The sequence below is a fragment of the Toxorhynchites rutilus genome, chromosome 2 (genome assembly GCF_029784135.1).
Source record: "Toxorhynchites rutilus septentrionalis strain SRP chromosome 2, ASM2978413v1, whole genome shotgun sequence".
Lineage (NCBI taxonomy): Eukaryota > Metazoa > Arthropoda > Insecta > Diptera > Culicidae > Toxorhynchites > Toxorhynchites rutilus.
The window spans coordinates 115,155,607-115,170,048 of NC_073745.1; the positions used below are offsets into that span (position 1 = coordinate 115,155,607).

The 14,442-nt window shown below is 39.6% G+C and overlaps 2 protein-coding genes across 3 annotated transcripts in view; both read left to right on the plus strand.

The window, feature by feature from the left end:
* Nucleotides 1-231: 231 nt before the first annotated feature.
* Nucleotides 232-1,734, plus strand: LOC129768580 (PRADC1-like protein). Its single transcript, XM_055770328.1, has 4 exons — nucleotides 232-655; nucleotides 733-880; nucleotides 948-1,203; nucleotides 1,267-1,734. Exons 2-4 carry the CDS (start codon nucleotides 790-792, stop codon nucleotides 1,559-1,561), a joined length of 642 nt encoding a protein of 213 aa, XP_055626303.1. The 5' UTR covers nucleotides 232-655; nucleotides 733-789; the 3' UTR covers nucleotides 1,562-1,734.
* A 9-nt stretch (nucleotides 1,735-1,743) lies between these two features.
* The window catches only part of LOC129768579 (alpha-L-iduronidase), a 31,803-nt gene continuing 19,104 nt past the window's right edge, over nucleotides 1,744-14,442 (plus strand). For both annotated transcript variants that reach the window (XM_055770326.1, XM_055770327.1), the window contains exon 1: nucleotides 1,744-2,021. In XM_055770326.1, coding sequence (XP_055626301.1) covers nucleotides 1,744-2,021 — 278 coding nt within the window. The remainder of the gene's footprint in view (nucleotides 2,022-14,442) is intronic.

Consider the following 14,442-nt stretch of genomic DNA (forward strand, 5'->3'; position numbering starts at 1 on the left):
AAATATTCTCCTGGGAAATATTTCAACTCATCTGTTTGACAGATGTAGTGGATTCACCACCCGGGTGACGTCTTTATTGAACCCCTATTGAACTGACAGGAGCCAACATATATAAATATAATCAACTATATGATCAACGCACAAACTTACAAAGCACGAAAAATAAAAAATAAGAACACATTGTTTACTTCAACGACTCAGATGACGTCACTAAAAAATGACTGATCCGGAGTAGCTAGCCTTGCCTCTGTAAGCCGTGAATCCCAGCCGGGTGCTATGACTGATGCTAGGATCGTTAGCAAAATCTCAAGCAGAACTGTCAGTGGGATACCCAATTCATATGAAAACAAAGGGAAAATGTCAGTGGGATACCCAATATGTTGGCTCCTGTCAGTTCAATAGGGGTTCTCTAAAGACGTCACCCAGCTGATTTTTTCTATGTTCGGTGTTTGATATTGTTTACTACTGTTGAAAATTGAAGAGTGGCAAACAAAATAGTGTTTGTACAAATATCAAATCAAACCTTATCTGTCAAAAAAATAACAAATATTTGACCTCCGGGAAAACAGTGTACGGCCACCTTAAGCCGTGTAGTGGATTCATCATCTGTGAATCGTGCTTGTGTTTTGATCCGCATTGGTGTATGCAGTTATCTGTACGAAAGTGTAAAATTTAATCCCAAAATACTCGATAACCATTGCTAACTTTGCCACACGTCGTTACAACCGCTAGGGTCGCAGTAGCTATGCATATCAATCCGTTAGGTTCTGATAGTGATGATACAAGCCAATGATACTTTCTGTGATGGTTCCTCTTAAAACTGCAGTTTTCAACGCATTGCTTTTGCTTTTGAGTGCAGCGATAATTGTTACGAGTGTTGGTTTGTATAGCCGTTCGGAATAATCAAACGATGTCAGAGAGGGTCTAACTGCATTTTATGTCAACAGCAAATAATCTTCACATGAACGATGGTGTACGTATTCAAGACATCATCGCCGGTGACGTGTTCTTTGAGATAATCGATCCTCCAGCGTTGGAATACACGTACAGGATTCGACCGGCAAAGGATTTTGGTGGCTCGTTTGGGCCTTCCTTCGTTGTCAAAGAAGGGAAACTGGTGCCGGCGATACCATCAGACGCTTGTGAACCGGGTTTCGAGAATGAAAATGAGCTGAAAGGCAACATCGCACTCATCGAGAGAGGGTAAGATGATAACAAAACATTCTGACACTGATGATCTCTATAATTATCTTATCTACATTACAGTGATTGTTCATTTTTGACCAAGGCGATAAACGTTGAAAATGCGGGAGCTCGTGCGGTCATCATCACTGAAATGGACAGTTACATGGAAGACTATGATTATTACATTGAAATGATCCACGACAAGACCGATCGTGATACTTCCATTCCGGCCGCCTTTATGTTGGGCAAGAATGGTTTGGTTATACGGAAAACTTTGCTGAAGATGAAGCGGACATACGCATTGATTAATTTGCCAGTGAATCTTACGTTTATGTCACCGAATCAAATAAACCAACCGCCGTGGTTACAGTGGTAGATCACCGGCTGAATACAAATGTGAAGCGCACCCAGTCCCAGTGTAATATTTCCGTAGACTAACCCGTGGTACGATGTATTATTTTGAGAGACTAATTATCTAGTCAAGCTGTGGAAACACTAACGAGAAGCAAAAACAACGACAATTAACTGCAATAAACTTTGTAGAAATTACTCTTCGCTATGGCTGTTTCATTGGTGTTATTGTTTATTGTTATAATGGTGCAGCGATCAGAGGTTCATCGCGTTGTTATAGATTACGAGCAAGTATTTCTGAAGGAGAAAAGTTTGCCGCGGTTTTGGACTAGCACTGGGCTTTGTCCGCCAGCTCCCCGTGAGAAGGCCGCTGAATTCCTGCTGTCTAACGACAGTCTGTTGAATCTGGAAATTATTGCATCTTTGCCCAACCAAGGACTTAAATACGTTCGAATTCACTGGCTGCTTGAGTTGCTGCAATTTTCGTGAGTAGTTTTGTTCGTTCTACCGTTTTTATAGCAGTAACCAAAATCAAACCCCATTGGAACGAAACTTTGAAGAAAAAATAAGCAATGGGTATTTGCATGGAAATACATTTTGGTGACGAGCAACGCTGATGGGATCGTTCTATTTTTGAGACTCAATGGATAAAGGAAAGCTTCCAAGGATTGAGAACATAGAAACTTTATCATTACTGAACAATTAGTGCTCAAAACTGTGTTTAAATATCGGATTTTTCGTAGATACGGCACATCCACATACTCCGAAGGGTTCAAAGCTCGATATACAGCAGTTTTCCATATAAATTCTATCAGACAATCTGTACAGATTTGGACGTTCCGTGATTTCGAATATCTGGTTGTACAATTTGTTGTCAGAGAACCGAAGTCGTCTCTCCCTAGCGCCACATGCTGAAAACATGCAACGATTGCTGCAATATTCCTTAGATAACTCTTAGGCTCAGCAATCAAATTCTCGCTGCAAAAACGCAATCAAATTCTCGCTGCAGAAAGTCGATCACGACTTTTTTCGCTTTAGGTTGTCGTACGTGATCCACTTTTCATCACCAGTCACCATCTTCTTCAAAAATGGGTCGAGTTCGTTACGTTTCAGCAGTGCATCGCAGGCGTTGATTCGGTCTAAAAGATTTTTTTGCGTCAACTCGTGTGGCACCCATACATCCAGCTTTTTTTTGGAATTCGATCTTCTGCAAATGGTTCCAAACGGTTTTATGGTCTATACCCAGTTCCTGGCCAATCGAGCGAGTGCTCACATGCCGGTCTACTTGGATCGATTTATCGGTTTCCACGACGATTTGCCTACCAGTACGGGGTGTATCTTCGACATCAGAACGAAATCGATCAAACCAACGCTGTGCTGTGCGAATCGTTACAGTATCGGGTCCATAAACTACACGAATTTTTTTCGGCCGCCTTCCTTGCAGTTTTACCTCGCAGGTAGTAAAAACGTAAAATATGGCGAATTTCTTGCTTGGTGGACTCCATCTTTGACGCGCTATAACTTGAGACTGAAAAGAACAATCACAACACTGTCAAAACGACTTGTAGTACAGATTGTCGTCTTTAAATAGCCGTATAGTATGACCCGATGCGATAAGTACAACACAAGATATGGTCAAGTGTTGCCATATATTAACATTTCTTTTTCCCCAACCCAATATTAGCGGCTTCACGAAGCTATTGCGATCGAGTCTTCCAAATGAACGATTTGGTAAAAAGGGGTGAGTCATCTCTATGATTCAATCGTAAGTTTAACGCAGAACTATCGTTTGCTTAGCAATCATTTGCTTGAAGTTGTATTTAGTTCTCATTGAATGGATATCCTGGAAGATTTCTGAAAAGTGCTTTCAGGCATATTCTGCAAATGTGAAAAATTTTGCACATCCGGTCAACACGGTAACAAATTCATAGCCAATATTCATAGATTTTTGTAATTTCGATATTTTGCTTTCCAATCAACAATTTGGATCAACAAGCATCGGTTTTCGTAACTGGGAAGCTGATGAGGATTACGCTACGGAAGCAGGCGAAGTGCGTACCGAATGAAATTTCTCTGAACGGACTCGTTTTTCGTGATGCCAGTTTGATAGTGCGGATTCCAGACGATACTGCAGTATTCCAGAATAGGCCGAGCTAGAGCGCAATACAGAGACTTGAGACAATATACGTCCGTGAAGATTTTTGAAACTCGTATAATCAATCCCAAGTTTATAGACGCTTTATCTACAACATACGATACATGTTTTTTGTACGACAGTCTCGAATCCAGTATCGCTACAAGATCTTTGACCTCCATAACTCATGGAATGGGGACACCAGAGAGTACGTATTCGAACGGTATCGGTTCTTTCTTCCTAGTGAAGGTTATCGTGGACCATTTTGATTAATTTATAATCATACAGTTCGTGGCACACCATTCGGCTACAATATCCAGTTGTCGTTGAAGAAACTGGCAGTCGGCTACAGAACTGATACGACAATATATTTTCATATCATCCACAAATGAAACACGAGGTCCTTCTAATGCCAAGCAAATGTCGTTGAAGTAGATTAGGAAGATCAGAGGTCCGAGGTGGCTTCCTTGAGGAATACCGGAAGCTGTAAAAAAACGTTGGAGTTGCTATCACCGATGGTAACGCGAAGCATTCGTTCTTTGAGATAGGATTTGAACCAATTTAGCATCCTTCCATAGACCTGTTATCCTTTCTTTGTTCATCACACCACTTCGTTTAGCCGGCGAATAAATATTAACGATCAAAATGGCCTCTTGATAATATCCCATCGCACACATCGATTCTGCGTGGTTCTGTTTTGATCGTTAATCGTTAATGAGAACAAATATAGCACAGTCAGGGTTTTGGTCAGCCGTTTCAGCAATTTTTCATCTAACCATTGTTCTGTTGGCACATCTTCAACTTCTGCTACATTATCGTCCAACACTTCTCTATTGGACGGAACTGGGTACAATTTGTGGACTCAGATTTCATCGTCAATCAAGACATTTCCATCGCGTTTCATTAGCACCAGGTTGTATGAGCCCGAATTCTGCCTTAAAACCTTAAGCTACTGTTCATTGCTTAAGGTTTTAAGGCAGTAACGCGGTCAGTATTCGGGGTTTTCGTCAAATCATAATCCAAATTGTAGGGATCAGCCTTGATTTCCGAAAGAGCTTCAAATGCTTAAATGCTCCACTTTGACGCTTGGTAACTGTGCACAATTGAATCGGCACATACTCATCCAACGCCCCCTCCCTTCCTTCTCCTTCCTCTTTCAATGTAGAGCATATCTTATAAACAGCCCCATTCTTACTTGGTATAAACATTATGAACATTTAAAGTACATAAAATTGAATTGAATCACTTCTAAACCTTTAAATACACCACTGATTTCTCGTTTTGACGTAGGATTACGTCTTTCGGGAACATATTGGGGTACAAATTGAAAATTGAAAATCGAGCACATTGTGAAAATTGTCCAATTTCAAATGCTTATTACTCAGTCATTTCATGATGGATTGATGAAATTGTTGCGTCAATGAATTTCGGCACTCCATAACAATTTTTTATATTGAAGAAAATAATATATGTCATGAAACTAACTATCGAACAATTGAAAAATCTCAACCCCTATCCTAACGGAAATACCCACTTCTAATTGGTCGAAGTTGACGACACATGCGGCGGGTCCCTAACAGAGACATCAAAACCAAGCTGCCTGGGGGAATTCGGCATGGCGAATACATAAAAGTAGGAGGAGCTTTTGCTACCACCGAAATGTGTTCCCTAACAGAGACATCAAATCAAGCTGCCTGGGGGAAATCGACATTGCAAATACATGAAAGTAGGGGGAACTTTTGTTTCTTCTGAAATGTATTCCCTAACAGAGACATCAAAACCAATCTGCCTGGGGGAAATCAACATTGCAAATACATGAATACATTTCGGTAGGAACTTTTGTTCCTACCGAAATGTATTCCCTAACATCAAAACCAAGGTAACATCAAAACCAAGGTTCCAAGGAAATGTATTCCCTAACATCAAAACCAAGGTTCCCGGAGGAAATCGGCATTGCAAATATATAAAAGTTGGGGGCATTTTTATATTGCAAGTAAGGTGAATGATAATAATCAAGGTGTGTTCCCGCTCGAGAACGGGTCGTTTGGTTTAAGCTGTGTGTTTTGTTGTGTTCATTTCCACCAAAGGAAAGTTTATACGGTGAGAAAAATTGGAAAGGTGAAGAAATATTAGAAAAAGAGATTGCTCTACATATAGTAATAGGTGTTGTTAGTCCAATTTAAATTCGCATTGGGTTGAATAAACACGCGGACAGTAAAAATTATAAAAGAAAATTACCTTTTCCATTTGAATATGTTTTCTCTATATTAAAGAAACATGTTTTTACTGATGAGAAAAATTGATAATTTTGTTTGGTATTGGTAATTATCTTATATTACATTGGTGAGTTTTTGACGTAGGACTACGTCTAACCGGAAGATATAGGGGGTGAAATGAAAATCTAGGCACTGAACAAGTAGGAAAAAATGCAAGATTTGGAACGCCTATAACTCGAGCATTTCTCAATAGATCGCAAAGATTTTTGCATCAATTGATAGGAAATATATCTACGCATCTATCATAACGAATAACATTTCATTTTTCTTGAGATAAATAATTGAATAATTGTGAAATATCAAGCATTGTCCAAATGCACTTTGTGCCCATTTTTGATTGGTCCATTTTGTGCTCCTCAAATCGTACCGACCAAAACGGGCAACCAGAGCAGCAGCGAAATACAACGAGGCACGATTGGAAAGGAAAAAAATTTGTGGGTTATATCTATGATATAACCGCAAGGTTGACGTGGGACACCTTAGCTTAGCAATCACTTGTTTGTATTAATTAAATTCTTGATTGAATAAAACAATTTCCGAATTCAACTGAATTGAATATATTTGCTCTGTAATAAAAAGATTGAACATGTAAGGTCAATTCATGCATTGTGATAGATTACGTTCTTCGTTACAAGTAAATTAAATGACAGCCCTTTTACGTCTGGTATGATGCCTAGGACAAAATATGTGAACGGAAGAATAATCAAACGATTATTTTATTTTAAATTTCCCTTTGAATTTTGCATCTCTCAAGTGTACGTACTTCTCCAACCGCGAATTTGCTTCAAACCTGAAAGTTCTTTCACTTCTAGTGTCTGCTCGATTTTTCCAGGTTCCTAAGTTTAGAAGACCGTGTTAGGGAAACATATTCTAGTCTGTACATAGGCAAGCGAGTACAAAAGTACTCGCAGTTTGCATTTATTTGCAAAGCCGATTTCCCCAGAATCCTTGTATTTGAAGTCTGTGTTAGGTAAACACATTTCAGTCAGAACAAAAATACCCACGACCTGCATGAATTTGTAATGCCAATTTTCCCAGACACCTGGATTCTGAAGTCTGCGTTAGAGAAACGCATTTCAGTCGGAACAAAAATGCCCCCGACTTGCATGAATTTGCACTGCCGATTTCATTCAGGCACTTTGGTTTTGAAATCTCTGTTAGGGAACACATTTCGGTGGGAACAAAAACTCCCCCTACTTTCATATGTTTGCAATGCCAATTTCTTCAAAGCGGCTTGGTTTTGAAGTCTGTGTTTGGAAACACATTTCAGTGAAAACAAAAGCCCCCCTACTTTCATGTATTTGCAATGTCGATTTACCCAAGGCTGCTTAGTGTCTGTGTTGGGGAAACCGTAAATCGGGCCAATGGAAACGAGGCAGTTAGGGCGTTTAGATAACGCTTAACATTTTACAGTTATTCAATTTTTTATCTAATGAAAAATATCATTTTATTAATTGCAATAGACGCGTAGAAATATTCCCTATCAATTGATGCAAACATCTTTCCGATCCAGTAAGAAATGTTCGAGTTATAAGCATTCAGAATCTTTCATTTTTTCCTGCTTGTTCTGTGTTTAGGTTTTCATTTTACCCCCCATATATTCCGGTTAGACGTAGTCCCACGTCAAAAAAATGAAGAAACATTGGTTGCAGTCTCACACATGCGTAATTCTCGAGCCAGCCAGTCAGCTTAAAAATCCCCGCTCCGCTGCGGTAACGCTCATTCTCATCCAAACCGTACATCACATCGTTTCGCATCACATCACATCACATCAACAAACCAACACAAGCAGCCATGGTTGGTTATGGCAAAGGAGGAAAAGTGAAGGGAAAGGCAAAATCCCGCTCGAACCGTGTTGATCTGGAGTTCCCCGCAAGGGTAGCTAGGCCGAGCGCGTTAGTGCAGCAGTGCACCAGTCCACCTAGCCGGCGTTATATAGTTTCGGCCGTCGAAGTGATCGAGTTAGCTGGCAAAGCTGCTCGCGACGATAAGAAAACCCGCATTCGGAACAGAACACATTCGGTTCGGTGCACATCAAGACAACAGGCAGTTGCAGCGAGTGGCGAGTGGCAAACGCAATCGCAAAACGGCAGCTGGTAGCAGAAGAAAAAAGTTTGTTCTTTATACAAACTGCTTTGGTAGCAAATCCAGAACAAGGCGGCATCGAGGGCGTTCGAAATGGTTTTTTTTCAAAACCACGAGTACAAAGTTTTCTAAATTGGAACCATTCCATAAAACACGGCGCTTATCAGGGCCATTAAACCTTTCAAAAAAGAGTTTACGAAATACAGTTCAATGCATTCTAAAATAATATTAAAAATAATAAAAGACGGGTGGGTAATGTCGGGGACATAACCGGAGTGACGTAGGACTATACAAAGGGGACAGCTTTTGTTAAATATATATTTTAAATATATTGTTTTATTTCCTTCTCCTACGTGAATACCTACCTATCTACCTGAAAAATGGATTAGTTTACTGTTTACTCTTTATGAATATGTTGATGGTTCTCAAAAGAACCTTTGGTGTTGTGTTTTTGTTATCACTCGATATTCCCATCTTGTTCGGTTAAACCTTCCTGTTTAGCTATTGCGTTTGCCACTCGCCACAGCTTTCACAGTTGGAAAATTTCTTCCCATCCAGCATGTGACATATTGTTCAGTAAATTACATTTAATGCGACTTTGCCACTCACTGAAACTAATTGTTGCCTTGCCGAACCGAAGCTGCTCTGTTCTTGATGCGTGTTTTCTGATTGTCATGAGCAGCTTTGCAAGCCAACTCGAGCACTCCGACGGCCGAAACTCTATAATCGCTGTTAGGTATACTGGTGCTCCGGCACCAATCCGTTCGGCCTAGTCACCCTACAATTGCCGTACAATCACACGGGTTTACGGTTTGAAAGAAAATAAGATATTTTTTTGGGGTCCGCGTGTTTTATACTCGCAATTTAAGAATTGGTGAAAATCAATAAGCTCAGAACAACTGCCAAATTCACATACTCATCATATCCTGGCAAACAAATTATGAAAAAATCAATTTGTGTTTTATTATTATTTTGGATGATGTTTTAGAAAGCATTGAACTGTATTTCCTAAACTCTTTTTTGGAAGGTTTAATGGCCCTGAAATGCGCCTTGTTTTATGGAATGGTTCCAATTTAGAAAACTTAGTACTCGTGCTTTTGAAAAAAAAACCATTTCGAACGCCCTCGATGCCGCCTTGTTCTGGATTTACCACCAAAGCAGTTTGTATAAAGAACAAACTTTTTTCTTCTGCTACCAGATGCCGTTTTGCGATTGCGTTTGCCACTCGCCATTCGCTGCAACTGCCTGTTGTCATGATGTCCACCGAACCGAATGTGTTCTGCTCCGAATGCGGGTTTTCTTATCGTCGCGAGCAGCTTTGCCAGCTAACTCGATCACTTCGACGGCCGAAACTATATAACGCCGGCTAGGTGGACTGGTGCACTGGTACTAACGCGCTCGGCCTAGCTACCCTTGCGGGGAACTCCAGATCAACACGGTTCGAGCGGGATTTTGCCTTTCCCTTCACTTTTCCTCCTTTACCATGTCCAGACATGGCTGCTTGGATTGGTTTGTTGATGTGTTGTGATGCGAACCGATGTGGTGTACGGTTTGAATGAGAATGATCGTTACGGAAGGAAGGAAGGTATTGTATTATAGAGACTTTAAACTTTTGCAGTTCATTCGTCTCTAGCCTTGAGAAAGGCCCTTTGAAAACTCTACTCTACTCTACTTCAGCGCTACCACCTCCGCTCTCTTGCCTTGAGAAAGGCACTCGATCCCTCGCCGTCCAGCCCGTCCAGCAACGATGTTGTCCAGTCGGTGTCCACACTAAGAATGATCGTTACGGCAGCGGAGCGGGGATTTTTAAGCTGACTGGCTGGCTCGAGAATTACCCATGTGTGAGACTGCGACCAATGTTTCGTTCATTTTTTCTTTTTCCTTTCCAATCGTGCTTCATTCTATTTCGCTGCTGCTCTGGTTGCCCGTTTTGGTCGGTACGATATGAGGAGCACAAAATGGACCAATCAAAAATGGGCACATAGTGCATTTTGACAATGCTTGATATTTGACAATTATTCAATTATTTATCTAAAGAAAAATGAAATTTTATTCATTATGATAGATGCGTAGATATATTTCCTATCAATTGATGTAAAAACCTTTGCGATCTATTGAGAAATGCTCGAGTTATAAGCGTTCCAAATCTTGCATTTTTTCCTATTTGTTCAGTGCCTAGATTTCCATTTCACCCCCTATATCTTCCGGTTAGACGTAGTCCTACGTCAATAAAACACAAATTGATTTTTTCATAATTTCTTTGCCAAGATCTGATGAGTATGTGAATTTGGCAGTTGTTCTGAGCTTATTGATAGTTGGGGACTTTCCTGATTATTCAATTTTCACTAATTCTCAAATTGTTTCTAGATTGAAAGTACAGTAATTTACAATTAGTTCGACATTTTGCTAATTGGACGGACATGTAATGCGACATATTTAGTTGGACATTTTTGTAAACATAGAGTTCGGGGTCCAAATTATGACCCCACATTGAAAGTCGACACTGTACCACTGTCATCGCAAATGTTCAATTACAGGTTAAAATTACCTCCAATCCGACACTGAATGGTGGTAATGCGACGTGCCATTGAATGTAATTTACTGTACAATATGCCACAAGCTGGATGGGAAGAAGTGGCAAACGCAATCGCTAAACAGGAAGGTTTAGCCGAAAAAGATGAGAATATCGAGTGATAACAAAACAATAAACTCTTTAGATTGAAGATTTTTGTGATCCTGAAAAGGACCCTTTTTAGCCTGCATGTGAATCCAACGAGCGAACAAATCGTAATGAATGTATTTTTTTGCCATCGCTGCCTTTTAACGCTCATTCGTTCGTCTCGTTGGACTCACCCCTTTGGCTGAGTCTGCCGATTGGTCTCTATCCTGTGAGTGTGTACCACTAGAGTACAAAACGCGCGGACCCCAAAAAATATCTCATTTTCTTTCAAGCCGTAAATCAGTGTGGTTGTATGGCATCGTTTCACATAACATCGCATCAACGGATTGATGCCGGAGCACCAGTATACCTAATAGCGGTTATAGAATTTCGGCCGTCGGAGTGCTCGAGTTGGCTTGCGAAGCTGCTCACGACAATAAGAAAACCAGCCTACAGAACAGAGCACATTCGGTTCGGTGGCAACAACTAGTTTCAGCGAGTGGCAAACGCAATCGCAAAACGGCAGCAGGTAGAAGAAGGAAAAAGTTTGTTTATACAGACTGCTTTGGTGGCAAAACCAGCCACCGTAAAACACGGCGCTTTTCAGGGCCATTAAACCTTTCAAAGAAGAGTTATTAAAAGTTTTTCACAATACCAATGCATTCTAAAGTGACATAATATGACATATAATATAAACTGATTTATTTTGGTTATGCTTGTTCTTGAACTTATTGGTGGTTGGGGTCTTTTAAATTGATCATTCAGTTTTCACAAACCCATGCATGGTTTCCGAATTAAAAGTGGCTTCACATTGTATGCAGGATGGCATTAACGAATTTTCTCGGTAGCAAGAACTGCTTTCTTTGGTTGATAACTGATGTTGAAAATTGACTGACGTTACATCTGCATTGTATAGAAAAATAACTAAGGAGCAACATGATGAGCTATGTATTTCCTGCTGCTCTGTTCTTATTTTAAAGGACTTTAATCCGAAGGTCACCCGTCCCTGTATTTACTGTTGGTTTTTCAGAACGCTTATAGCTCGTTTATTTCTCGACAGATCGTAGAGTTCGTCTCCAAAATCTGTTCTTTTTCATTTTTATTTACTTTGTTTGCGGAGACTACAAATCTTACAATTCATTCGTCTCTGAAACCACAGTTTAAGGTACGGTAATGTGCTCAATAGTGAAATATATGATAGTGAATGAGCTGATGACCACCTATGCATTCCCTATCACAGCCATCATTTTGATTGTACGATATGTTCATACGCCGAAAGATGCTCGGCGTTGTACATTTAATAAGTACAAAGCCTTCATAAAAAAATCAAGAATCAATTTTGTAAAAAAAAACGCAAAAACACAACACCAAAGGTTCTTTTCAGAACCCCCAACATGTTCATAAAAAGTAAACAGTAAAGTAATCCATTTTTTCAGGTAGATAGGTAGGTATTCACGTAGGAGAAGAAAATAAAACAATATATTTAAAATATATATTTAGCAAATACTGTCCCCTTTGTATAGTCCTACGTCACTCCGGTTATGTCCCCGACATTACCCACCCGTCTTTTTTTCTCTTTATTTCATCCATCAATAACACAGGAGGCATCATGGTGCAGTGAACAAACAATACCCAACAACCAAACAAAACAGATCTTCCCAGGAGGCCACCAAATAATTATCAAAGAGTTTAACGATGTAATTCATTACGTCATTCAGCCTAACGGAATCCTACGTCAACTATGCGGTCGTGTCTCGGACACAACCCTCCTGTGACTTTTTTTTTTTAGAAACTCCCAAGTCCACCAACTTATATTTTGTGCTTAACCTGTCATATTGATAAAGTAGGCACCCCTAAATAATATGTTTTGAGTCTAATAATCGAACCTCATACCATCAAATTGGAGGACCAGGTCAAAAACAGTGAGAAAAACAGTTTTTAGTTGTTTTCTCGCAAGAACGTCATGTGGACTTAAGGCCCATTTATACGTTGCTAGTAGCTGACTTGACAATGAGCAGCTACTGACCCGGTGGACTCGCTTGACAATTGGTTGACTCGCCTTGTCCGTTCACATAGTGTGAGCTGCTGGCGAGAAACTAGATACTACGGCACGGGTTTACCTGGGATGCCAGGCGATTTTTCAAATGTCCATCAAATAGTCAGAAACAGCAATCAGGTCCGAATTTGTCAAATGATTGGTCCGAAATCGACTTCTTTATTGGTAGTTTTCATCTTAGGTTTTCAGTTGAATGTATCATTACACAATTTTATAGAGATTACAGAGCAGTGTTGAGAATAACACCTGAACAAGTGGAAAAACTGTTGAATTTAATTGCTCCACAAATACAACGCCAAGATACACTCATGAAGGATGCTGTACCTGCAAGAGTGATAATATAAATGACATTGATATGCCTTTCTTCTGGAATATTGTTCAGATTGTTGTCGATATTTTTTAGAATCTCGAAAGCATCCATAGCTAAGATAATTCCGGAAGTATGTGATGCTTTAAATGATAGTCTAGAAGACTTTTTAAAATTTTATTCACACGCGTCAAAAATTAAAATAATGAATGAAAATGTACTTTTTTAAATCGAATATGTATTCTGTTTCTTAGAACCTTACTTTTTTTCGCAAGTTGTGAGTGAATTTTGAATGAAAATTGTGCCTGATAATGATTCTATATTAGACATTCTCCAGAAAACTATCTCAAAAAGAAAGCGTGCCCCGCCAGCGTGCAAAACAGAATAACAATGATTTCGTTAAGAAACTATGAGGGTTTTATTTGTTTTTCCAATAATTTTCAAGTCTATAAATATCTTCGCATATTTTCAAATATCTTAAAAATAGAGACATTTCTTTACATTTGGCATCCCTGATTCGAACGCTAAATTCTGTTTTTGACGTTTTGAAGCATGCGAGTGCGAGTAAATTCAAAAAACTTTGAAGTAGCTCGCACGCCGGATCACACATGACAATAACTGGCATGATGTGTTCACACGGTGTGAGTAGCTGCACTGCAGTAACTGACTAGACCGACTCGTATGCTTGCTCGCACCGTCTGAACCCGGCTTTATGGGGTTTCTCAAACAAACGATTCAATTATTTTTGACGTAGAACTACGTCTTTCAGGAAGGGTGCCAAATTAGAAAACAGGTCACGTTTTCATGAAATAAAGTTAACGTTAATAACTATTTTCACTGTGAACAAATTCTCATGATATGCATACCAATCGAATTGGAAATTCTCTAAGATTTGTTTGAAATGCTATACATTAAATTCGCTAATCTATAAACGGTTTAAATTCATGAAAACTGAAAGAATTTCCTTATTCCCATACATTTTTTCTGCCGATTTGTGTGCTAACCCTACCCGTATTTCGAATGCTTATAACTCGAACATTTCTCAATAGATCGGAAAGATGTTTTCATCAATTGATAGGAAATATTTCTACGCGTCTATCACAATTAATAAAATCTTATTTTTCATTGGATGAACAATTGAATAACTGTACAATGTCAAGCGTTATTTAAACGCCCTAACTGCCAAGTTTTGATTGGCCCGATTTACGGTTTCCCCAACACAGACTTCAAATGTACCTGTGGAAATCCGCTTTGCAAATATACATGCAAGTCGGGGGTATTTTTGTTCCCACCGGGCTGTGTTTCCCTAACACGGACTTCAAAATCAATGTGCCTGGGGGAATCCGCTTTGCTAATACATGCAATTCGGGGGTATTTTTTGATGTATCG

Bases quoted from the DNA above. Each gene is read 5' to 3' on its own strand.
- LOC129768580 (XM_055770328.1), top strand. From the start codon at position 790: ATGATACTTTCTGTGATGGTTCCTCTTAAAACTGCAGTTTTCAACGCA. The intron at 881-947 runs GTTTGTATAGCC...TTATGTCAACAG, and splicing joins GATAATTGTTACGAGTGTTG to CAAATAATCTTCACATGAAC. The intron at 1,204-1,266 runs GTAAGATGATAA...TCTACATTACAG, and splicing joins ATCGCACTCATCGAGAGAGG to TGATTGTTCATTTTTGACCA.